The sequence below is a fragment of the Brachyhypopomus gauderio genome, chromosome 1 (genome assembly GCF_052324685.1).
Source record: "Brachyhypopomus gauderio isolate BG-103 chromosome 1, BGAUD_0.2, whole genome shotgun sequence".
In the NCBI taxonomy this organism is placed as follows: Eukaryota; Metazoa; Chordata; class Actinopteri; order Gymnotiformes; family Hypopomidae; genus Brachyhypopomus; species Brachyhypopomus gauderio.
This window is the reverse complement of record NC_135211.1, coordinates 2,771,215-2,798,027: the sequence shown is the minus strand read 5'-3', so window position 1 is coordinate 2,798,027 and position 26,813 is coordinate 2,771,215. Positions and strand designations below refer to the sequence as shown.

The 26,813-nt window shown below is 42.4% G+C and overlaps 1 protein-coding gene across 3 annotated transcripts in view; it reads right to left on the bottom strand.

Annotated features, from left to right (window-relative positions):
- Window positions 1–26,813, bottom strand: part of aox6 (aldehyde oxidase 6) — a 32,813-nt gene extending 6,000 nt beyond the window's left edge. The window contains exons 1-30 of one of the 3 annotated variants that reach the window (XM_077009412.1): window positions 26,606–26,808; window positions 26,374–26,431; window positions 25,468–25,564; window positions 24,951–25,059; window positions 24,381–24,507; window positions 24,051–24,112; window positions 21,055–21,132; window positions 20,398–20,478; window positions 20,043–20,187; window positions 19,797–19,889; window positions 19,520–19,671; window positions 19,275–19,368; window positions 19,034–19,143; window positions 11,286–11,470; window positions 10,711–10,873; window positions 10,245–10,334; window positions 9,856–10,025; window positions 7,035–7,161; window positions 6,732–6,854; window positions 6,438–6,534; window positions 6,199–6,323; window positions 5,770–5,903; window positions 5,463–5,550; window positions 5,218–5,304; window positions 4,856–5,047; window positions 1,123–1,350; window positions 874–969; window positions 490–618; window positions 193–267; window positions 46–98 (exon numbers count right to left, since the gene is read on the bottom strand). In XM_077009412.1, the coding sequence (XP_076865527.1) occupies window positions 46–98; window positions 193–267; window positions 490–618; window positions 874–969; window positions 1,123–1,350; window positions 4,856–5,047; window positions 5,218–5,304; window positions 5,463–5,550; window positions 5,770–5,903; window positions 6,199–6,323; window positions 6,438–6,534; window positions 6,732–6,854; window positions 7,035–7,161; window positions 9,856–10,025; window positions 10,245–10,334; window positions 10,711–10,873; window positions 11,286–11,470; window positions 19,034–19,143; window positions 19,275–19,368; window positions 19,520–19,671; window positions 19,797–19,889; window positions 20,043–20,187; window positions 20,398–20,478; window positions 21,055–21,132; window positions 24,051–24,112; window positions 24,381–24,507; window positions 24,951–25,059; window positions 25,468–25,564; window positions 26,374–26,431; window positions 26,606–26,659 (3,422 nt within the window). In that variant the 5' untranslated portion in view covers window positions 26,660–26,808. Of the gene's footprint in view, window positions 1–45; window positions 99–192; window positions 268–489; window positions 619–873; window positions 970–1,122; window positions 1,351–4,855; window positions 5,048–5,217; window positions 5,305–5,462; window positions 5,551–5,769; window positions 5,904–6,198; window positions 6,324–6,437; window positions 6,535–6,731; window positions 6,855–7,034; window positions 7,162–9,855; window positions 10,026–10,244; window positions 10,335–10,710; window positions 10,874–11,285; window positions 11,471–19,033; window positions 19,144–19,274; window positions 19,369–19,519; window positions 19,672–19,796; window positions 19,890–20,042; window positions 20,188–20,397; window positions 20,479–21,054; window positions 21,133–24,050; window positions 24,113–24,380; window positions 24,508–24,950; window positions 25,060–25,467; window positions 25,565–26,373; window positions 26,432–26,605 lie in introns of all 3 variants that reach the window. The other 2 variants (XM_077009499.1, XM_077009589.1) reach the window with 2 other exon arrangements.

The window sequence follows — 26,813 nt, the reverse complement described above, 5'->3', positions numbered from 1 at the left end:
ATAACATGTGCCCTTGGCTGAGGGCAAAAATGTAAATGTTGGAACCTGTAGAAACCAGTAGCTGACAGGCTGATCCTCTCCACAAACGCTTTAGCAATCTTTACCAAAAAATAAACATAACAAAACAGAATAGTATTGAGTTAATAGATAATATTAATGTAGGTGTAGAATTTATTCCTAATGAAAGCATACCCAGCTTTCCCATGATCCATTGGGGTCCTTCTTTCTGATTGGCTCAAGTCTTTTGTATAGAGTTTGACAGGCATCCTACAAAACACACATTCACAGAATACTGAACTTGTCTATGGCGTAAAAGTCTTTTGCAAATATAATTAAATGGAAGGATAGTTGACTAACACATGTCGGTGTTGAGTAAACCAGGGGGATTTGACTGGTTCTATTCTGTGTTGTGACTGCGAACTGAGTTACGGTTGTGACTGCTTTGAGTGATCTTGCATGAAAACGTGTGTGTGTGTGTGGGTCCATTACCCAGACGGCCATGCCATTGGCATCTGTGCCAAAGGATGCTGCAGTCGGGCATGTGTTGGGTACTGCGCTAGTGCACGTCTCCGAGATGTGGATGAGAGACAATGGGATGTTCAGCTCTCGACTCACAATCTGAGTCACACACACACACACACACACACACATACACACACACACACACACACACACAACAGGAGCTCCTAAAGCATGTTAAATGTTAACAAACAATCAAATATTTAAATTATTAAAAAACAATAAATACTTTCAGTGTAGCCATAGCTTCATTTCCTTTGTGGAGAGTAAGAGTACAAACTGCTGTGATTGGTGTGGTGTGAAAAGGAGGAAAATGGTGGTTTTGAGTATAGAGCATGCAGAGAGGGGAGGTACCTGTTGGACTTTGGTGTGTATGCCTTGCCCCATCTCGATTCCTCCGTGACTTACTAACACAGAGCCGTCCTTATAGATGTGCACCAGTGCGGCTGCCTTTTAATATAACCCCAGACACACACACACAAAGCACTTCAGGATGTGTGTGTCCTCAGGATGTGTGTGTCCTCAAGATGTGTGTGTCCTCAAGATGTGTGTGTCCTCAGGTGGGCTTTATGAATGATGGCAAAATCGCCCACTGCCATATACCTGCTGTAGAACCGCATTTCCAAAGCCTATGCCATATTTGATGGGGACCAAAGAGATGCCCCTCTTCTTCCACCGGTTCTGCTGGTTGAACTCGACAATGGCCTGCCGTCGTCGCCCAAACTCCGCCCTCTCCTTACACTCCTCCCAGCAGCGGTGCAGGTTCTCAGGGTGGAACTCCATCTTGTAGTGGGTGAGGGATAAGCCCTTATAGAAGTTCCTCTCCCTCATCTGTACAAGTCAGGACAGATTCCATGCTTAAACACTGCTTCAGAAATGAAATGTGACTACACAGGCAGAAAACACTGTTCTCAGACCATTCTACTTTTTAGGTACAAATTTCTTACTATAACAAATATGTTTGTTATTTTGTAAAAAGAAAAATGTTTAATACATTTCATGGTTACTAGTAATGTATTTATAGATTTCTTTGATAATAAAATAGAGAATATTAGACAAAATATAAAACCTTTTATTAGCAGTACAACTGGTATGTCATCTGGTTTGGTTGATATTGATTTAAATTTTACATTGGGAGAACAACTTGATGCTTTTCATCCACTCCCACAAATCAGAGTTAGAGAAAATAATTTCTTCCTTAAATTGTACTACCTGCACACTAGACTCGGTTCCCTCGAAGTTATTAAAAGAGGTATTACCAGTTGTAACTTAATCTCTTCTAACAGTAGTTAACTCATCCATTACAATTGTGCTATCTATTTATAGACCCATTTCGAACACATCATTTATATCTAAGAACATAGAAAAAGCTGTTGCCCAGCAATTATGCCTATATCTGCATAGGAATCACATATTTGAAAAGTTCCAATCTGGATTTAGGCCCCATCACAGTACTGAAACAGCACTAGTCAAAGTAACAAATGATCTCCTCCTTGCTTCAAATCAAGGCTATGTATCTCTGTTAGTGCTTCTTGATCTTAGTGCAGCTTTTGACACAATAGATCATAGGATCTTGCTAGAACGGTTAGAATGCTGGGTTGGAATCTCAGGCACAGCCCTTTCATGGTTTTACTCTTACTTAACTAATCGCTATCAGTTTGTAGAGCTCAATAATATTCCATCCAAACGTACAAAAAAGTGAAATTTGGGGTCCCGCAAGGATCCATTTTAGGACCATTATTATTTAGATTATATATGCTACCATTGGGCACAGATATAAACAAACATGGTGTCAATTTTCACTGCTATGCAGATGACACTCAACTTTACATCAGCCAAACCTGATGACAAACTCAGTTTAGGAAAAATTGAGACCTGTGTAAGATATATTAAATGCTGGATGTCTCTAAACTTAATGAGGACAAAACAGAAGTTCTCCTTCTGGGCCCTAAGGCCGCAAGACAGAAAATTCCAGATCTAATGCTTAATCTCGCAGACTACCCCATTACACCTGGCACAGAAGCCAAAAACCTAGGCGTCATACTCGACTCTGACCTATCATTTGATAAATACATAGATAATACTACTAGGATAGCTTTCCTACATCTCCGCAACATTGCCAAGTTAAGAAATGCATTATCACAGGATGATGCAGAAAAATTGATGCACGCCTTTGTTAGCTCCAGATTAGACTACTGTAACTCACTACTGTCAGGATGCTCAAATAGGAATCTAAATAAACCTCAAATGGTTCAAAATGTGCTGGCCTTTTATTAGTTCCAACAATTATTAAGGTAACAGCAGGGGGAAGAGCCTTTTCTTGTAAGGCCCCCCAGCTTTGGAATAATCTTCCAGAATGCGTCCGGGACTCTGACACAGACTCAATCTTTAAGTCTAGGTTGAAAACCCACTTATTTAGTTTAGCGTTTTATAACTAATATGCCCCCTTAGATAAAGGTACAGATCCAGAGGTTTATTGGTGAAGGGTTTTATGGTAGACTGGGGTGCTGGTGCTGTCGTCCTGTCACTGCTCGTGGTCACTCAAGTTTGTTGACAGTGCAGTGGATGGATGCCAATGTCTCAGAATGCTCCCAAGTCTATGTTACCTTCTGGTTCTGCCTTTTCTGCTAGACTGTAATAATTTAACTTTATGCTGGAGTTGCTTCCACTCCAGTAATGTTTATAATCTGTCCTGTATATGTCCTTATACAGAGCTAATTCTCCCTGTTCTATCTTCTCCACATGGCTGCCCGCCTACTCGAGGAACACTGAGATGAGGAGAGATGAGCCTTTCTAGAGATCCATCCTGGGCCGGCCACCTCCTGCCTAACCAGATATGATGGAGGATCAACCCACTGCCCTGACTAACCAGATATGATGGAGGATCAACCCACCGCCCTGACTAACCAGATATGATGGAGGATCAACCCACTGCCCTGACTAACCAGATATGATGGAGGATCAACCCACTGCCCTGACTAACCAGATATGATGGAGGATCAACCCACTGCCCTGACTAACCAGATATGATGGAGGATCAACCCACCGCCCTGACTAACCAGATATGATGGAGGATCAACCCACTGCCCTGACTAACCAGTGTGGATGATGGATAAAGGATGATGGATAGGACTAAACAGGAATTACATAAAGGACTCATGTATAACATTACCAACCATCAAGACGTTTGGGACTGTACAGGAATTACATAAAGAACTCGTGTTTATAAATCCACACCAAGATGGACTTTATCCCTCACATCTTTTCCTTTTTTCTGTCTCGCTCTTTAAATTGTTGTCATGGTGACCGGCGTTGGCCAGAGGAGGATGGGTTCCCCCCCTGAGTCTTGGTTCCTCTCAAGGTTTCTTCCTCATGCCCTTAGGGAGTTTTTCCTTGCCACTGTCGCCCTTGGCTTGCTCACTGGGGGCTAGGACTCGGCACTTGTAAAGCTGCTTTGTGACAACAAATGTTGTAAAAAGCGCTATATAAATAAAATTAATAAGTTCACTGAAATATTCTATCCCCAAATTAATTACATGGGTCAACAATGAGTGTATGTGTAACGATTACGCTGGGCAGAGGTGATGCAATTGCAGGGTTTTTGAATATTTATTAAAACAATCTGAACAGAACACTAAAAAACGAATCACAATGAGAACGTGCAATGGTAAACAGTAACAACGGAAACTAACAAAACATACACAAGCCAAGCGACTACACAACACGTACTAAGAACTAAATAGAGTGAACGAAACAACCGGGAACTAGAACCTGAGAATGTCGTGGAGTGTTTAAACAAGAGCAGAGAATGAGAAAACAACAACAAACGAACTATAAACGTGTGAGCAAGAAAACCTGGGCGAAACAAGAGAGAGAGAATACAACCGATAGAAACAAGACACAACCAGCGATAACCCACATACAGAACAGCGAACAAACGACGAACTTGCAAACTGAAATGACAACAGAGCTAGGAATACAACTGATAGAAACAAGACACAACCAGCGATAACCCACATCGAGACCATGAACAGAGAACAGGGAATAAACAACGAACTAACAAACAGAATCGATAACAGAGCTAGGAGGATAGGGACTCACGTAAGGACAATGACAGACACAGGATTGCAGCACGGAAGGGTTTAAATACACAGACAACATGACGGTGAAATGAGACGCAGGTGGAAATCCTAAAGATGTGGGTGTGACAGACAGAGGGGACTATGGCAACGGGGAAACAAGGTGGGACAAGGGCGCAGTTGGGCGTGACAATATGCATCTTTACACACTGAATCCAAATACAGAAATTGAAAGTGCTAATCATTTGACCTCTGACCTCTTCCGCTGGGCAACCAAGCAGCATGGCAACATCGTTTATCATGTTCTCAATGACCATCATGGACTGTGGCCCTCCAAAGCCTCTAAAAGCTGTGCTGGATGGTAGATTGGTGTTGCAGGCCATTGACTGACCATGAAGGTTTGGGATGTTATAAGCAATATCCATATGGATCAGCATCTTCTCAATAACCTGAGATAGAGAGAGAAAAAGAGAGAGAGAGAGAGAGAGAGAGAGAGAGATAAAGTCAAAAAATTAAAAGGCATGGTCATAGCTCCCCAATCAGATTTGCAATTGAAGCTGCACCAAATAAATTTTGACTTCGTGTAGATGCTGTAAATCCCCATAGAGGAACATCTCACCAGCAAAGTCTCATCAGCTGTGTTTCCTGCACTGGCAAAGTATTGGATATCAGCAGCAATGATTTTGCCATCATTCATAAAGCCCACCTGAGGACACACACACATACACACACACACACACACACACACACACACACACACACAAACATATAATACTACAGCTCCATAGATGAGGTGAAATTTTCCCCAGAGTTTGGGTCTCACCCAGAGATGACCTGCGCATGAAAGTTGGACAAAGACATCACCTTGTATTTCCCTAACACAGGGTGGCGTCCCCCTGTGATCAGCATGTCTTCTCCTCTCTCAAGGACCCAACGTACCGGCCTGTCAGTCCTAAGAGCAACACAAAGCCATTTGCCAACACTACCATGGGCAGACAAAAACTCCATTACACCAATCAAACCTTTAAGGCAAAGGTTCAAATTCCTTGGCTGTAAGGCGTTGGAAGGAGATTACTGGCTGGGATCAAACATGTGCTTGCCAGTGTATCTAGGAGCAGGAGCTACACCTTTGCACCCAGCCTCAAGCCTCAGGGGGCTGACACAGACTCACTTCCAGGCTGCCACTGCAGTGATGCTGGCCAGGATGGACGCTTTGGTGAGCTTTCCACCGAACGCCCCGCCGATCCGTTTAACGTGGCAAGACACACGATTGGCCGGGATGCCCAGCGTTTCTGCCACTGATATCTGTGTGGGAGGTGGCAAGAAAGAGCCCAGGTGACATTATGTGAATGTGTGAATGTACTGGTTATACCACGGTAGATGGTAGCAGGTATTGGCATGAGATATTTGTCAATACTATACTCGATAATAATCAATATACTTGATACTCCAAAACCACTGTAGTCTCATACTGTGACACTGCATGATACCATGAGATACCATGAAACCATGTTCTCCTACTAGTGCATAGTCTGAAATAACTGGTATACACTGGGTGTGGTGTATGCGTGTGTGTGGGGGGGGGGCACATTGGGTAAACCTGGGTGCACGTTGGATTCTGCGATGACAGATAGACTTTCATCTCCTTCTGCTCCCTGACAGGAACGACCAGCATGCTTTGTGTTTCCAAATAAAAGTGCTCCTGCCCCCCAACACGCATCTCTCCTGGGAGACGCACACACAGCCTTTAGGATATGGTTTCAGAGAAGAACTGACACTTAAAAACCCTAAGAACAGAAAGTGTTCATATTTCTGATATCAAGTTGATCTGGATCAGACCTTCATGTATGTGATCAACCTCCTGGAACGCCTTGTCCACATCTCCTCTTTGTAGCTCTCTGTGGGGCAGGTAGAAGGACTGCCTCTCTACCGCCTCCTACAGTATACACACCATACAACAAGCAGAGTCTCAGCAACCAGCTACACAAAAAATGAACTAGCACAACAACCATTGCCAATTGATGCAAGGGTTAATTGTCTGCAATTTGACGAATTAATGTGAAAAAGTAAATCTTGAGAATTAAAAGCTGAGGTTTTGGGCAGATTCTTCTTGTAGATTCTTCTTGTTTTTACCTCTATGGTAAAAATTCGTTCGGGCAGGTCCTCATACGAGACCTTCAGTGCAGCAGCTGCAAGTTTGGCATGCTGCTTTGTGTCCGCAACGACCGCACAAACCATCTGACCAACACAGGTCACCTGGGAAGGTCAAAGACACATCTCCTGAAGCACAATAATCATAACAACAACCATATATTCTTCAGCAACATATTCTCCTAAATACAAATATATGGTGTACTTGAGTCCATATATATTTCAGTGTATCCGTTTGTTTTGGGTGGATTTTCACCTTTGAGTATAATGAACACTACTCATTACCTCATGTTCAGCTAGCAGTTCCTCTTCAGTTCCGGTAAACGACCGAAACTTCTGGCCTGGAATATCCTTGGCTGTAATCACATCTACGACCCCGGGCATGTCCAACGCTCTACTCACATCAATTTGGCTGCAAAAGGACCCCATAGCACTCAGTCACAACCAGTCACTAAGGCTGGGCGATATGGAGCAAAAATAATATCTCGATATTTTTTAGCTGAATGGCGATATACGATATATATCTCAATATTTTTTCTTCCCAAAAGGTAATAACAAAGAGGCAGTAATAAGTCAAATCTACGTCCCAAATGAGTTGCGCGAAGAAGAGAGGCAGGACAGGGCGGAAGTTGTTAAAAGAGAAACTCAAGTAAATTCACTATTCAGTGTTGTGCGAGTTCAAAAGAACGCGTTCATTGAACACGCTCATTTTTTCGTGAATGTTGAACTGAACGTTTAGACTCCGACACAGTCACAATCTTTAGGTCTAGGTTGAAAACCCACTTATTTAGTTTAGCGTTTGATAATTAATATCCCCCCTTAGATAAAAGTACAGATCCAGGGGTTCATAGACGAAGGGTTTTATGGTAGACTGGGGCGCTGGTGCTGTCGTCCTGTCACTGCTCGTGGTCACTCAAGTTTGTTGACAGTGCAGTGGACGGATGCCATTGTCTCAGAATGCCCCCAAGCCTATGTTACCTTCTGGTTCTGCCTTTTTAGCTAGGCTGTAATAATTTAACTAAATGCCGGAGTTGCTGCCACACTCCGGAAATGTTTATAATTTTACCTGTCCTGTATATGTCCTCATACAGAGCTAATTTTCCCTGTTTCATTTCTCCACATGGCTGCCCGCCTGCTTGAGGAATAATGAGATGAGGAGACCAGCGATCCATCCTGAGCCAGCCACCTCCTGCCTAACCGGATGCATACATCATGATGGACATTATTACATATTTTTCCTTTTCTTTCTCTTCTTTCTGTCTAAATTGTTGTTGTTGTTGTCATGGTGACCAGTGTCGGCCAGAGGAGGATGGGTTCCCCTCCTGAGTCTTGGTTCCTCTCAAGGTTTCTTCCTCATGCAAAAAAACTAGGGAGTTTTTCCTTGCCACTGTCGCCTTTGGCTTGCTCACTGGGGGCTAGGACTCGGCACTTGTAAAGCTGCTTTGTGACAACAACTGTTGTAAAAAGCGCTATATAAATAAAATTTGATTGATTGATTGATTGATTGAACGAAACACATTTTTAAATAACTTAAATGTGAATTAGTTCACATTATGTGTCATGAATGGTAGACATCACTGTAAATGAACGTTGGAATTTGTTTCCATTGAAAACTGAGTGACATCTGTTTTCTCTTTTGAAACGCAACGAGAGAAAGTTCCTCCCTCCTGTATTCTCGCTGGTGCCGCTTAAATCATGCATTACCAGACAGAAATGGTTTTGACAGTGTGTGCGCAATGCATTGTGGGCAACGTAGTGTCCGCATGAGAATAGTTAACATACTGGTTAGTTAATAACATACTGGCTTCCGCACGACGTTACCCGTGATGAATTGCAGCAGAGCGGGGTAGGCATAGCACGTATAAGAACGTATAGTGATTTCTAGCTTGTACTTGTCACGTCTGGCTCCGCCCCCTTCTAGTCTCGTCGTTTTTATGTTTTCCTTGTTCTTGTTACGCCCCTCTGTTGTTAGCTCGTCTTAGTTTTACAAGTGTGTGTGTGTATTGCCTATGTCCAGACTATACCTTCAGAGATCATTGTCGTTTCTATATCTCCTAGTTGGTGTGTATATATAGCCTATGTCCAGACTATACCTTCAGGGATCATTGTCGTTTCTTTATCTCCTAGTTGGTGTGTATATGTCCAGACTATACCTTCAGGGATCATTGTCATTTCTTTATCTCCTAGTTGGTGTGTATATATAGCCTATGTCCAGACTATACCTTCGGGGATCATTGTCGTTTCTTTATTTCCTAGTTGGATGTGCACAGTATTCACGCCTTATCTGTGATTCGTGGTTTTGATTAGCTTCGTGTTTGTGTATGATTAAAGTCTCTGTTCCATTTTCAGGTTCGTAGTGTTTTAGGTTTTCAGTTCATGTTTGGTCTCCGTGTTCTCTAACGTGATATCGTGCCTGGCAATACATGTATGTTCTGTTAGACTTCATGTTCATGTATGGCCGTTACTTGCTTCCTGTGTGTTTGTTCATGTCAGTGTATGTAACAATTAGTTGTACTCTTGTGTTTGGTCTAGTTTTGTGCCCTTGTCATTTCCGCTGCCTTTTAGTGCATTAAGCGTTAGTTCTCTATTCATCATGCCACGTCATTCGCGGTCCACTCGCGTGTCGTGATGTGAAATAAAATCTAATGAGATTGTACTATCTACTTCGCATTTGTGTCCGCCCCTTGATTGCGCAACAGCCAAATCGTGAAAAAAGTATTTGAATATCTCACGAAAAAAAGTAAAATGAACTGAACTTTGAACGTGAACTGTTCATGAAATACTTCCACACTACTGATGTAGCTCCTCGTTTAGGAACTAAATCATTCACAGTGTGAGCACTGCTGCTCTCTCCGCTGTTGGCCATGTTTATTTTGCGCGCTGCACGCACAACCTGCGTCCTTGCGTCATAATGTCGCGATATAGCGAAATCCTATCGAATAAAGAAATGTACCGGTATTTTTGTGAACGATATTATATCGCCCACCCCTACCAGTCACAGCTGCTGAGGTCATAACATGTTCCTCTCTCTTGCTGAGTGTTGGTGTAATGTGTGACGCATACACATTTAGAGCAGTGTGAGTATGGGGTTTTATGTGTTCTCTACATGATCTTAGCATGGGCCCTGGTGCTGGTGACCACAGAAAGGAAGAGCTCCCCCTGGATGTGTGGGATGTCATCGCAGTAGACAGACTCGCCCGTAGCATGGGTTATAGCAGAGCGGTGCAGTTTAGACCTGCCCACAGGGTCCTGCTCCACCTGCACCTCGGCCACTTCCTATATACACACATGCACAGATACAGAAACAAACATATATGTATATGTATGTACAAGCAAACAGACATACATGCGCAAATGCACACATACACAGAAAGAAGCCAACATGCAGATATGCACACACAACCCCCCACACACAAACACATCGACAAAGACACACACCACACATACACGTAGTGACAGGGTGGTGTGAGAAGGTGTTGCAGCAGCATGGATCACCTGGAACTCCTGATAGCCTGGCTCTATGACACAGGGCAGAGGTCTAACACCACTCCGCTGGTCTTCAGGAACGCCGACCCCAGTCACACTCTGCCAACGCAAACAGTTTCTCACATACAAGTTCAAAGGACAAGTTTAAATGTTTAAATAACAGTGTGCCATTGTAACGGATCGAAATATAAAAAGTAAATAATTAAAATCATTACACAAGCATGGAAAACCTTGAACCCTTATTTTAGCCTTAAAAAAAAAGAAAAAAAAAGGAACAGACATTAGCTAATTAATTACACACCAGACATCAGCTGAGGTGGGTGTGAGAGACATACCATGTCTTTGTCCATAGTGGTGGGTGAGACAAACATAAGACAAACATAGGTAAGACAGATGTATCACGTCTTTGTCCACCAGGATAGGTGAGACAGACGTACCATGTCTATGTCCATTGGGGTGGGTGAGACAGACGTACCATGTCTTTGAGGTACTGGAGCACATGCAGGTAGAATCTGAAGAGCAGGCTGAGGGTCAGGGACCTGCGGAACATTACTTTCCCCCCAGGGGCAGACACCTCCAGAATGACCTCATCAACCAGTGCCCTGTACGCCTCATTCAAAGTAGCCTCATTCCATGGCCTGTGACATAACACAGACAAGGACCTAGAGCATAGTAAAACTCCCACAAAACATTACAAATATATATTAAAAAACACTCACATCACATTATGGTTTTGGAATGGCAACAAACATATTCATAGTTAAGACAACAACATTCTTGACATCACTCTTCCAAATTCTCCTTTTATAGATCAACTCCCTACTGCACATTTCGTACTCATAGATATACTATGAGTTATCAACTTCACCCTCTTTAACTTTTATTACTATTATTTTAATAATTTTAAACTTACTTTGATTTAGACATATATGAATATTTCTTATTTTTAAGATACACTAGCAACATATTGATTTGAAATGTTAGGTGCTAAGTAAATTCATTTCATATTATTATTATTATTTCCAGACCAGTGAGTACCAGGTGAACTACCTGCCGATGACCTGCTGGATCATACGTTCAGCGCTGAAGGTGCAGGCCCCGACTCCTCCGTAGTACGCACTCATCTCCTTCACCACGTCTGAGCCATCATGGAACCAAACACGCATGCCTGTGGTCACGGTCGCCAATGCATTCTCCTTACGGGGAGCGTGACGGAGAGCACACACAACCTCGCCCTGCAGGGGGCGTAAGAGTCCTGTCACACCAGTCATGTCTCACAACACCTCACCTATAAGCTCAATGTTTTTACACTTGTAGATTACTGACAGACACAGGACTACCTTTAGAAAGAAAGACCAAAACACCCAACTGTGATAAGCCCACTGAGGCCCTTGATATAATGAAAAGCTTTTTCAGCTAATAATTAACAGAAATTATGGAAAACTTTTATAAAACTATTATATAGTACATGGTTGAAATGTCTGAGAGGAAGAGAAGTACAGTAATCCCTCGTTTATCACGTTTATGCACTATTTACTGTACTATTTGTACTATTTTATTATTTATAACATTCTTTTATTATTAGAATTAATATTTGTAATATATTTGTATACATTGTAGGATTTGTTCATGTAAAAAATGACGCAAAAAAACGGCGTAAAAGCGAAGACCTACAAATTATTTTTCAAATTAATATCTTATAAAAATCTGCGAAAGAGTGAAGCCGCACAAGCTGAAGCGTGAAGTGGCGAGGAATCACTGTGTATATATATATAATATATATAATTAAGACATTGAGATAATAACCTAGTACATTTGTAAAAGTGTTATCTAAGATAACATTAGATTAAGCTTTAGTTACCCCACAACAGGGAATTTTATAGAATTAAAGCAACAGGCAAGTGCACATAGTGCAAACAAAATTACATAAGGATTGAAAGATATGAGAGGTGGACTAGAAAAAATATTATGAACAATTTAACTTCAAGGAATATTTACACAGCTATACAAGTATGAAATTTATAGAGACTTTAAACATACAGAGGTAAAAAAATTGATTATTGATTTTCTGAAATTAATTTAAGAAAAGAACAATTGCAATGAAAGGAAAAAAAATCCTTTTTTCCCTAAGAATAATTCTATTTGAAAAAATAAACAAAGAAAGAAAGAACTAGAAAAGATATCTAGTGAGGGGATCATTTTTATAGTTTTTGTTTTTTATTCTACTCGTTTGGGCAACACAGTGTCTTGGTGGTTAGCACGTTTGCCTCTCAGCACTGGGGTCTTGGGTTCAAGTCCCTATCTGAGTGGAGTTTCCATGTTCTCCCTGTGTCTGCGTGGGTTTCCTCCGGGGTCTCAGTTTTCCTCCCACAGTTCAAAAACATGGAGGTTACGTATATTGGCAGTCCCTGACAAATTCTCCCCGAGTGTGTGTCTGTGTCTCTCTGTTCAATAAAAACAAGTTGTTGTGTGCGTGTGTGTGCTTGTGTGCCCAGTGGTGGATGGTGCTCTGCCACTAGGGTCTGTCCTCTCTCCCCTTCCTGCACCCCATTCAGTCCCCCAGGGGGCTGTGGCTGTGCGCAATTGGCTGCCGCTTCTCGTCGGTGTGAATGGTTATGTAAGACTTGTACTTGTGTTAAAATTGTGAAGTGACCTTGGGTATCTTGAAAGGCGCTATATAAATTGAACATTCATTCACTCAAAAAAGATTTACTTTCCTGATGTTAAGGCAAACTTTGTTTTGCTACTGTTCCTTTGTTTCTAAACAAAAATGTTGATTGTGATCATGTATTTTGTTGTCGCATACAATGTTTGGAGAAATTCTATCCTAGATCTTTTGGATCCTTTGGATCTATGAAGCTTAAATATTAAAAAGTATCAGAATCAGTATCGAAATCGGCGATAGTCGGATCGATACCACAATTTCCAGTATCGCCCACTTCTATTTTAAATCCTTTTCTAGTGTAGAAGGTTAATTGCACAATAGTCAAACATGCTGACATAATTTACTTTCTAAACCTACTTTAACCCCCTTGTGTTTCACAGCTGGGAGAGTGCTCTAGTCAAGTCAAATTTGTTTATATAGCGCTTTTCACAACACATGTTGTCACAAAGCAGCTTTACAATCGCATGGATCCAAATCCCTAATGAGCAAGCCAAAGGTGACAGTGGCGAGGAAAAACTCCCTATGATGGTGGGGATTAGGAAGAAACCTCGGGAGGACCAAGACTCAAAAGGGAACCCATCATCCATTGGGTGGCCCGCTAGCTCTACACAAAACGCCTGCCCTGCTGGACAACGACTCTATGGCATCCTCGAGGAGCATCGTGGTCATGCACATCTGCTGCTCCTGACCAGCTCACCTAACGCACAGCTCTGAACAATCCAGAAGAATCATTATGAACTGATATGATGATGCAGGTGGACACAGATGAAATTACATTTGCAGCCGAGTTTGAAAACAGAGAAAAGAGAATCTGCCTTCCTTTCTCTTTTGCTGTAGATCTGGACATTGCCCTTTTAACGAGAGGAAACGTCGTTAAACATGTTGGCGAGAATTTCCAGGCAGCTGTGGTGGTGAATGCATCTGGAAAGGCACAGATCTCCTGGTCAAAGGTAAAATAACAAATGTCCTGGCTTGAATTAACACAAACGAGGTTTTATGACCTAAATGAGTGCTGTAAGATCAGTTGAACTTAATTTGAATGAACTTTGGAACATGGGTAATAAATTCATCACCCCTCCTCACCACACAAAACTAATCCCATCTGAATAGATCTTAAAGAGTAGTCCTGTAAAGCTCTTGAGAACTACCTCTTACAGCTTATACATTCTTATGGTTATTTATATAGAGATTATTACGGATGTGTATATGGTCATATTTTACACTCTGGTTTCGATTTTGAGGTCTTGTCTGGTGTGATACACCCTGGCTTCAGATGACCTACTGCTTAGTGCTTGAGTTTGTGTTCTGATTAGTGCCTCATTGGGCAACATGGTGGCTTGGTGGTTAGCACGTTTGCCTCTCAGCACTGGGGTCTTGGGTTCAAGTCCCTATCTGAGTGGAGTTTCCATGTTCTCCCTGTGTTTGCGTGGGTTTCCTCCGGGATCTCCGGTTTCCTCCCACAGTCCAAAAACATGGAGGTTAGGTAAATTGGCAGTCAACAAAAAATTCTCCCTGAGTGTGTGTCTGTGTCTCTAGGTTCAATAAAAAGTAGTGTCTGTGTCTGTGTGCGTGCGTGTGTGTGCTTGTATGCCCAGTGGTGGATGGTGCTTTGCCACTAGGGTCTGTCCTCTCTCCCCTTCCTGCACCCCATTCAGTCCCCCAGGGGGCTGTGGCTTCCGGTAGAGAGTATGCTGTGCGCAATTGGCTGCCGCTTCTCGCCGGTGTGTGTGTGATTGATTGTCTGTGACTTGTACCTGTGTTAAATTGTAAAGCGCCTTGGGAATCTGGAAAGGCGCTATATAAATCGAACATTCATTCACTCACAAGAGCCCCATGTGTTGTGAGGAGCTTTCTTGTCTTGACATCGGCAATTCCTAGCAATTTTCAGGCGGAGGTGGTGTTGCCACACTCTATGACTCAGATATAGGCGTGTCTCAAAAATCAGGCTTCAATACTTTTGAATACCGCATTTGAACTACGGAATTCATCGGCCGCCCCGCTACCAAATTAAACGTACTATAACACCCAGTACCATAGCTGCGCTCACTGATATTTTACCGGGTCTGACAAACATTGATCCACCTGTAGCTCCGGAAGGACTAGAGCGTTTTTCTGAGCACATCAAGAGTTCTCTTCATACAGCTTTAGACATGGTTGCGCCATTACGATATAAGAGAGTAAGTGAGAGAAGAATAGCGCCAACGAGCACACACGTAGAGTCTCAAACGAACGGAAATGGCAAAATTCTAAGTTAGAAGTGTATAGACTATCATCAAAACAAAACAGCCTTATTGAAAATAAGCATGCCCTCCATATGGCAAAATCCTCATACTTATCGGATTTAATAGAAAAACATAAAAACAATTCAGGACTCCTATTTAAAACTGTTTCTAGCCTAACGAGGAGTCATGAACAAATCAATTCACTAATCCCATTAGAGTGTAGTGTGGTGGAAATTTTAATATTTTCCTTGATGCTATGCTTTATTAGTATATGTTTAACATAATAGTCCCCTGATAAGATGTATAAGCTAAAGCTTTTACCTATATATATATATATATATATATATATATATATGTGTGTTAATCATGTAAGTAGGACATTGAAGCCATTCAGTGTCTGGTGTGGGTCAGTAGGCCTCAGAGGAATACTGTCTGTCCTCTGCCACGTCATCGGTCCACTCTGGGTGCCTAATGTTCCTAGAGCAACTATATTGTTCCGCGGGCCAAATTTGGCAGACCTGCGGTCGGGGGGACGGGAGGGGGGGGTGGCGAACGACGTAACACTCGTGACGGAGTGTTTTTTTCCATAGCGCTGAAATAAATGCTCCGGTTTTAAATTAATTCTCCCGTCAAAATTAAGAAATATTTTTAACAATTTATTCTGGGTCCGGATGGGATGGCCAGTTATATATCCAGTTAATCAGGAATGAGATTGGGTCCGGACAGGACTGCGTTCGGGTCCGGATCCGGACCGCGGTCCGCCTGTTGGTGACCTCTGTCCTAGAGTGACCTCACTCTTATCCATACTGGAGACACCAGCTGGTCTCCTAGTCTCAACATGGAAGTGGCCATGGCAGCACTCACACCATAACAAGACTGCCAAGTGTGGATGGAGCATGAGGGGAGGGGCCAATATACATTTGTCAAATCATGTGTGATTTGTGTCAATTTCATCCAATCATATGTTTTAATCACCTCATGTTCACCTCGTGAACACCTTGTGTGCTTATGAATTAAAGTATAAGAGATGAAAGTTCGGAGAGGGGAATTAGTTCTCTGGGGTAGACGCCTTGTGCATTTGTAACAGGGGTCTCTGGAATTAATCCATACTTGCTTAATAAATTCATTTTACTTTATTACCCTACCCAACTGCTTCTGACTTTTATTGTGCTTACCATTTTGGGTTTACAGAATTTCAACCACAGTAGCAGTAACAATTTTATGAAATTCTTTAATGATAAGATTGATAAAATTAGGGAAAAAATTAGTCATGCTATCTCTGAGCCTGTCAACATGCCAATGCACCCTGACAGCTGTCTGGTCAGCTCTGATGCCCTGTTAGAGTCCTTTTCCCCAATTGGTCGTGAGGAGCTTATTTCTTTGGTGGAATCTGCTAAGCCCTCCAAATGCATACTAGATGCTGTACCAACCCATCTTCTTAAAGAATTACTGCATAGCAATGTAGAACCGTTGCTTACCATAATTAACTATTCTCTGCCTGGGCTACATTTCAAGTTCACTTCAACTTGCAGTCATCAAGCCGCTAATTAAAAAACCTGGTCTTAACCCCCAAGAACTGTCCAACTATAGGTCAATCTCTAATCTGTCATTCATATCCAACATCCAATATCCAAGCATATCCTCTGATAAAGGACATGTTTTTTTCTCATACTGCTAGACCTCAGTGCTGCTTTTGACACCATTGATCATAATATTCTACTTATTAGGCTGGAAACACATAGGCCTCTTGGCATAAGAGGTCAAGCACTCTTCTGGTTCAGGTACTACTTGACAGATCGTTACCAATTTTTACTAGTAAATAACGAATGCTCAGAACGTACTAAGGTAAAATATGGCATCCCACAAGGATCTGTACTGGGCCCCCTATTATTCTCATTGTATATGCTACCATTGGGCATTATCATTTGTAGGCATGGCTTCCATTGCTAAGCTGATGATATACTGAGTTGTATATCTTCTAATCCAGATGATATCACTACTACTCTCAAGATTAAGAACTGCGTCCAGGACATTAAAAACTGGATGGCATCTAATTTTCTTCAACTAAATTCCGATAAGACTGAGGTGCTGATTCTTGGGCCAAAAGCTGCTAGAAGCAATTTGGCCGATATTTTCCTTACCCTAGATGGTTTTTCAGTAACACCTAATCTACCGCAAAAAGCTTAGGTGTCACTATTGATTCGGATCTTTCATTTGACACACATATATGCAATGTTACTACAATGTTGACCTGCATGGCTTAATCTTTGAGACAAGCATATGTTACTGGCAGGATCAACCAGGTAGCTGAACCCCGGTGGGAGGGCCACCGGCAGTGTCCGGGCACCTCAGCATGCTCCATTGCCCGGGGAGGGTCAGGAGCCCGCCTCGGTACCGGACAGCCACCGTCAGTGCTTTCGGCTGAGTCGTCAGCGTGGGGGAGAGAGCCCTCGTCAGCTCCCAGCACGCACATGCGCGCGCTTGCTCTTTAGGACGTATCCGAGAAATTAGTGATTCACGGGACCAGACAGGGTGAGGCTCGCTGTGCGCCGCTTTGCCTTTCACGCTCGCTCTCACCCGAACCATATGTATGTTTGGTATTAGCTTCCATTGCTATGCAGATAATACTGCAAGTTGTACATTCACTGCCCACTTTATTAGGTACACCTTGCTAGTACCGGGTTGGACCACCTTTTGCCTTCAGAATTGCCTTAATCCTTCATGGCAGATTCAACAAGGTACTGTAAACATTCCTCAGAGAGTCTGGTCCATATTGACATGATAGCATCACACAGTTGCTGCAGATTTGTCAGCTGCACATCCATGATGTGAATCTCCCGTTCCACCACATCCCAAAGGTGCTCTAATAGATTGTACAGTGAACTCATTGTCATGTTCAAGAAAACTGAGATGATTCTGAGATGATTCACGCTTTATGACATGGTGCATTATCCTGCTGGAAGTATCCATCAGAAGATGGGTACACTGTGGTCATAGAGGGATAGACATAGTCATCAACAATACTCAGGTAGGCTGTGGCATTGACACAATGCTAAATTGGTACTAATGGGCCCAAAGTGTGCCAGGAAAATATCCCCCACACTACTGCACCACCACCACCAGCCTAAACTGTTGATAAAGGCAGGATGGATCCATGATTCCATGTTGTTGACGACAAATTCTAACCCTACCATCTGAATGTCACAGCAGAAATCGAAACTCATCAGACCAGGCAACGTTTTTCCAATCTTCTATTGTTCGATTTTGATGAGCCTGTGTGAACTGTAGCCTCAGCCTGTAGTTTCCTGTTCTTAGCTGACAGGAGTGGCACCTGCTGTAGCCCATCCACATCAAGGTTCAGCATGGTGTGCATTCAGAGATGCTCTTCTGTATGTCTCAGTGTAACGATTGGTTAATTGAGTTACTGTCGCCGTTCTATCAGCTTGAACCAGTCTGGCCATTCTCCTCTAACATCTGGCATCAACAAGGCATTTGCACCCACAGAACTGCTGCTCACTGGATATTTTCTATTTTTCAGACCATTCTCTGTAAACCCTAGAGATGGCAGTTTCTGAAATACTCAGACCAACTCGTGTGACACCAACAACCATGTCATGTTCAAAGTCACTTAAATCACCTTTCTTCCCCATTCTGATGCTCTGTTTGAACTGCAGCAGATTGTCTTGGTCATGTCTACATGCCTAAAGGCATTGAGTTGCTGCCATGTGATTTGCTGATTCGACATTTTGGTTAATGAGCAGCTGGACAGGTGTATACACTAATCCCGATGATGTCAATACTACTCCCAAAATTGAGAACTGCATCCAGGAAATAAAAAACTGGATGCCGACTAACTTTCTTCAAAAAGAGTAATGTGTAATGTGTTTTATAATATTGAGTAGAAATCCTACCTTTCTGGAAACTGGAATAAAAACAGACAGCACAAGCTGATCTGGTTTCAGAATGGTTTTTCCAAAACCCACAAAGAAGTTCTTATCCAGAGGGATTTCCTGCTTTCCATCTGAAATGATGACCATATTTAGAGAAATGGGATGAGTCAAGTAGGTCCATGACATACATGAGAGCAGCGTTCAGGACACTTCAAACATACAGTTACATAACAGATGAGTTGACAGTGAGTGGTTAAGTCACCTTTGGTCTGAACCAGCAGAGAACATCTTCCTGCAGCAAGGACGGGGTTCAGGTCAGAGTTCGGATATGCGCTGACAATGTTGCCACCCAGAGTCTACACACAAACATGCACACACACATTCACACGTTAAGACAAAAATATGGATGTCATCAAAATAAAGAGGAAAAGGGAATGTTTAGAAGATATGGCAGAAAACCGTTGTGTATCGCTTCTCAGTAAGTGTGTGAGGCTCAGAATAACTCACGGCTACGTTGCGAATCTGTTGTCCTCCCACATGCCGTAACTGTTCCAGTAGTGCTGCATATGTTTGTGTGTGTTCTACTGGGAGAGAACACACACACCTCTCCAAGACACTACGCACTGTGGATAAACTGCACCCCGCTCCAATACACAAACCTAAAACCACAAACATTGATACCAAGAGTAGACTTAAATCTATTAAGCCTCAAATGCACTGTGGTTATTCATAATCAAGTATGCACACACACAACACACTGAATTACAGGAGTATACACACATACCTTCTGGTTTCTGATTAACTTCAAACAGTTCTCCCACTCGTGTGGGTGATATAATTATGGGATGCAGGACACCTTTAAACTTGATATCCAGTCCTAATGAGGAAAAAGCCATATAATGCAATATACATGATGCTTTACAAACTAATACAGGTTATTACATCTGACTAAATTGTGTTTAAGTACTGACAAAAACAAACCACTGTACTTAGGAATAGCGTTCATTACATCTGACTCCTTTGATCTCACCTACATTGGTGTTACCCATGACAATAGGGGCTTGTGGGTATTGAGCCTTCAGCTGGACCAGCTCACCCAGGGTAATGGGGGAGATCCAGGTTATCCTCTCCCCCTGGAACATCTGAGTGGTTTGCTCCTGACTTTCAGCCATTCTCTGTATCCAGTTCAAAGGTACATTTTAAATGTCCTTTTATCCACATATAATAGAGTCATTAATAAATCAAATTAATACAATTAAATGCAGAGTCAACAGAGGGCTTAACTCCACACTTTCTACCAAACCAAGCCAACATTTGAGTTAACATTTTTGTTATAGCACCATTGTGAAAAACACCAGTACTAAAACTGCTCAGATCTGTCTCACTATGAGCTCTGGTGGGAAGATGAGTTCCTGCGTGGGGTCAAGAGGAAGAAAGTCTTCTTTATTGAAGAAATCCAACTGACACTGGGGCACAAGAGATCACAGAAAGCAAATGTTTTATAACACCAATAGCAGTAGATTCAGCATGACTTCCTGTTTAACAAGCAGCACAAAACCCAGCTATTACATGTACCAAACAGGGTCATGAGCAGTGTTGGGAACGTTACTTTAAAAAAGTAATTAGTTATAGTTACTCACTACTTGTTCAAAAAAGTAACTGAATTACTCTATAATAAAAGTAACTCGTTACTCGTTACGCGTGTAAAAACACTGGCTCTGATTGGCTATCATAACGCTGCCTTAGCCAATCGCTTACTGACTTGTTAAGTTAAACAGGTGTTACACCGAGAACTGTGACCTATCGGGATCTGTTACTCCTCACTAGCCTGGGCAGCGGTCCGCTCGCATTAGTATATCAATATGTAGTAACGCACGGCTTTTAATGACCAGTAACATAAACGGTGTTGTAACGACAGGAAAAGTAACTAATTATATTATCCCGTTACTGACAAAATGACAACGTTACCTAACGCCGTTATTTTTAACGGCGTTATTCGCAACACTGGTCATGAGTGTCCCGAGGTCCAAAAACATTCTTACGTTCTTGTCCAGTTCCAAAGATCCATTTTCGTTGGACATTAGGCAGAGGCTGTTATTCAGCTGGCAGCAGTTGTCATTCTGCAGAAACAAAACTATGTTAATACAACTTTCATTAGGCCTGACCTACAAACTATGCAGACCTACACACTATGCATAGTTGTGGATAATCAACTATGCAAAGTATTTAAGTCTTACACAAAAGTTGGAGAGAAATAAGAGTCCTTTTATTCTGTTGAAAAAAAATATGAGGTTACTTTAACGTATAGGGGCAGCCAAATGGATATGACTTTGGCCTAATTGGAAGGTTGTTGGTTTGAACCCCAGCACTGGCATAAAGCCACTGTTGGGCCCCTGAGGAATGCCCCTAACCCTCTTATGGCGCATTTCCACTAGGGCCTGCTTGGCGCGGTACGGTTCGGTACGGGTCGATTCGCAACGGAACGGTACGGTCGCGTTGTGTTTCCATTACAATGGTGAACCACCCCAATGTGGGTGGAGTCGCTGTTGGCGCGCGGGTTGTAGTGTCGTGACATCATTTGTATACGACCACAACACCGGTCGACGCCCCTTAACACATAGCATTATTGTATCTTATTTATCTTTATCTTCATTATTGTATGTGATTGCTCTAATTATTGATAATAATTTGGTATTACTCAAACAGGCTGAACACACCCTGCATAAAAAGCATCAGTCATACAATCAAATGAAATCAAACTTTATTATGAAATATAGATATTTAAAGTACAACATATGTAAATAATATAGTTATAGTTTTTAAAAAGTGCAAAAAGCAAATATATACGTATAGCTTTATATGAAATAAATATTTATAGTACTACAAGCAACATTTTGTGTGCTTTTACTGGCGTCTGTCTCGCATGGTGTTCACAAGTTCGCCAAGCACCCCGAGGAAAGCCCGGTTGAAGGAAACATTTTCCGCCAACTCCGCTCGCCTCGTCAGTGGAAGGGGAATCTTGAACGTAAAAAATAACAAATATTAAACACAAGTATTCCCGTGAAAGCAACAACAATATAGCGTAACTGCACAAAATGTGTAGCACGTCATCGCTGCTCATGCTGTGTTTATGGCTACAGCTAACTAGCAACTAGCAAGGCTAAGAGCTAGCTATTGTACAGTAGTGACTGTGGTGGTAACATTAACTACAAACACAGCTCTAAATTCCTGCGTTTACAATAGATGCGTTCATATTACGTTCATATTACATCTTTTACGAGCCTAGTAGTAAAACTGTGAAATCACAATACACTCACCATTCTCCGTGGCCTCCAGCACCGACATTGTCCAGCACGTTTTCTCTTCCGTTACTGGCTGGCCGGTGACCGTATATGGCATCCATTTGCTGGAACCATTTCCCGTCTTTGCGGTTTTGCTCCGCTGCGTCCGTTATGGTCCTTCACCGCCCGGTAATCGCGTTAAGCTTTTTTAGCTTGGACCGACCGGCACTGCTGAACGGACCGCTGGTAGCCATGAGTGGCCATTAGCGCGGAAACCTCGCTAAAAACCTTTACATTTCTAGTGGCCCCGTCCAGTTCGCCCTGGATTTTTTGATCGCTGATTATTAACAGAAAGGTTTGTACCTCGGCGTTTGACCAGGGAACAGACTTCGCTCCTTGGGTTTTAAAAATGGCTGAGGAGTCCATAGCATAGCGGAGGAGTCGCTCTCCTGACGCAACCTGTGACGACACTCCCTGGCCAATCAGTGTCATGCTGTTCCTCCACGTCACAGAACTGTACCGCTTCGGAACGGTTAGAACCTCGAGCGAGTCGGTACGAAAAAAGTACCCGAAGGGGCCGGCTCACAGGGTACTGGTACTAATGGAAACACTCACAAACCGTCGCGAACCGTACCGTACCGCGCCAAGCAGGCCCTAGTGGAAATGCGCCATTAGCACCTGAGGTGCTGTTGGGCCCCTAAGAAAGGCCTTTAAGTAGGAAGGCAAACAGGTGTGACGGATCACTGTTGATTGTGTCTGCTCTGCCTAGTGCCGACTGTGAGCCCCCTCCTGTGGTAAACGGAGGAGCCGCATCCGAGCCAGCGCTGACACACACAGAGGCTGGTATACGCAAACAGAAGCATTTCACTGTACTGTACACTGTATATATATATATATATATATAGAAGTTACAGCACTGCAGGTTCACAAAGCGTTCCAAAGTCCCCAGTTGCCTGTTTGCTATTGTAGAGCAACACAAGCCATCAGACATTTTCTCTGATATACAGTACACAGACTACATTACATTTTAAGTCCAAATTGTGGATTATTTGCAAAAATGCACAGAAATCTCTGAGTCATTCTGAGCAGGTTCAGTGAACTAGACATTGATTAACTGAGCACTAAGAGATCCAGAGAATGATTATCACACAATGGGACAAAAAAGTACAGCATTATGATCTCAAACCAGTAAGTATAATGATTAACAGTACTGTACTGTATGATAGACTTTAACAATTCATTTTTAAATGTATACATGCACTACACGTCAAACTAGATTTGACCCAGATTTTGTGGTGAAGCAATGATGGAGATACAAATGGAGAACACAGAGAAATGGTAGTATCTACTTGTATTCTTGTTGTAAATGGTAGTATCTACTTGTATTCTTGTTGTAAATGGTAGTATTTACTTGTAGTCTTGTTGTAAATGGTAGTATTTACTTGTAGTCTTGTTGTAAATGGTAGTATCTACTTGTACTCATGTTGTAAATAGTAGTATCTACTTGTAGTCTTGTTGTAAATGGTAGTATCTACTTGTACTCATGTTGTAAATGGTAGTATCTACTTGTAGTCTTGTTGTAAATGGTAGTATCTACTTGTACTCATGTTGTAAATGGTAGTATCTACTTGTAGTCTTGTTGTAAATGGTAGTATCTACTTGTATTCTTGTTGTAAATGGTAGTATCTACTTGTAGTCTTGTTGTAAATGGTAGTATCTACTTGTAGTCTTGTTGTAAATGCTCTATGATGACACACCTCACAGAAAGTTCTGTAACCATCGATAATTGGCCGATATCCTGTGCACCTGCACAAATTGCCTAGGACAGGTACAAACAACAGGTACAACACAGTAAGCGTACACTTAAGAACAATATGAGGGCTCTTAGTTTGAAAGGATGAGCATACGTAGTTTATGGTTGTATAGCTATTGCAGAACACAAAAAAACGATAGTAAATGTAAATACATGTATCGCATGTATGCATGTTCGTGGCATGGAAAGGGTGTGTGTATTTGCATGCCTATGCATGTATATATGTAAAGTATATGTGTGCCTCTGAGAGATCATGTGTGAGGGAACGTTATACCCCCCAGAGCTTCTGTGATGTCCTCCATGGTGGGTTTGGGCTTGTTCCTCAGCAGTGTGTACATGGACATCACCATCCCGGGTGTACAGAACCCACACTGAGAGCCATGGGTCTTTGCTATACGTTCCTGGACAAAACACACAGAAATAAACTTCAAAATATAATATAGGATTTATCAGACATAACGTATGGACCAAGAAGATGAAAATAATTCAGAAATAGAATCTGAACACTGATTGTGTAACCTGTACAGTGTTATCTACAAGTCTGTGCATCAGAAAAGTAATGTACTTTATGCGCTGCTCTCTACAAAATTAGAAACATGATGGTTACAAACATGAGCCATCAGTTTGACTATGTTTTCAAACAGCTAAATGTGTTGCAAATGTTAGATGACCATGGTCCATGATACCTTGTAAGAATGTAAGAATAGTCCATATGAGCTATTTCAGTGTCACTGGAATCCCATTCAAGTTTGTGATCTGGGGTCTTATAAATAAGATCAAATTCTATATGCTCTAATGGTGTTGGATTGTAATCTGGATTACAGTCTAGATTTTAATCTGTTACCTGGACAGGATGTAATCTGGTTTTAGTGTTGCCGATGCCTTCGACAGTGGTCACGGCTGCACCATGTAGTTGGCATATGGGCATAAGGCAGGCATTGATGGAGAGATGACTCTACAGTGAAGGAAGTGAAAGTAAACTGGACAGACTTGATGATTAGTTACTGAATGGGGTGGTAAATTACTCCAGACAACTTACAGGTGTCATTTCAGTCCCTGTATGACACAATATTGGTCAATTCCACCATGACGGATTCAAAGAATTACACATATACGGCTGATATGGCTGCGTTTTACAAATGTGTGCTAAATAGAGTCGCGGAAACTAAACTCAGCACTGCTTCCACACTCCAGCACCGAAATGTCCTAGAAGAGTTAGAATGAGTCACGGGCAACAGTGAACTGGCACAGAAGAACCCCACCCTCCCTGCCCCCGGGGTAAACGAGCTGCAGTGAAGAACGGGTGTGGGAGTGGAGGGGAAGTGTAGACATGTAGAGAGAGCAGGGACGTGAAAGGATACTGGATGCCCTTGGTCTGCACATCGTATCTGGACACCATAACCGTGCAGACTCCACAGCCTCCCCCCCCACACCCGTACTTGGTTCCTGTAAGCTGTACTGCACAAGTCAAGGACATCACACACACACACACACACACACACAGTACAGATAGATAAAAAGTATAGATCGCCGGGCCACCCAATGAAGGATTGGTTCCCTTTTGAGTCTTGGTCAAAGTTTCTTCCTAATCCATGCCTGGGGAGTTTTTCCTTGGCTCTGTTGGCCCTGGCTTGATCATTCGGGATCTGGACCCATGCACTTGTGAAACTTGTGACATGTGTTGTAAAAAGCGCTATATAAATACATTTGACTTTGACTTTAATATAGTAAGATCCTCTGTGGTTATGCATAATCAAGTATGTACACAAAAGTAAGTATGCACATAATCAAGTATGTGCGCGCACACACACACACACACACACACACACACACACACACACACACACACACACACACACACACACACACATCTATACCTACATCATCTCTACAGTCATATTGTCTGTTAACCCCTTACATTTCAGGTTTATTGCTTAGTTATTAATCGCATGGTATACAATTTACTTTCTTCGTAGCAGGTAGTATGAAAGAGTTAGGAAGAAGAATGAGGAACGAGTCTGGACCCCTGAAGGATGTAAGGAATTAACAGCGCACAAAAGTGCTCAGTCCCTCCTGGAGGTAAACGAGACATGGTTCTGACTGGAAAAACTCGGGCAGTGTGCTGATATGGGTCTGGAAATAGTTGTGGGATTAATTAAAATCGCATGCAGTCTCCTGCTTCGCTATTCGCCTTAGGCGTTAAACAGCTCACACGCGTACCAAACATTCATCTTTAAAAGTACCATCAAACGAGCCCAAAAGGATACATCTCTCCCTGAGGAAGTACAGCAAGGTCGTCTCCGGGTCTGCATTACTGACCGTTATCTGTCACAGTGCAAAGATTTAATTTACTTCCTATTACGTAAAATATCCTGACTGTATAGTTTGAAGTGCAGAACTTCTCTGCAGAATACATGAAACGCAACTATTACCTTTATGCACAAGCAATCATTTATTGCAGATGGTCTGAAAAATGCAAATAAACAAATGACTCTTTACCTTTTTGCCATTGACAAAGATAATCAAGCTGTCGCTTTGCTTCTTTTCAGCCATTCTCTAAAGTCCTAGCGAAGCTCGCAGCGCAGTGAAGGGCGTGTTCATATGAAAAACAACTCCTCACGTACGCCCCGCCCCGTCTGTTCCCATTGGCTCCTACCTTCCCTATAGCAGAGACCTATAGATGCTTCACATTGGTAATGCGACGCTG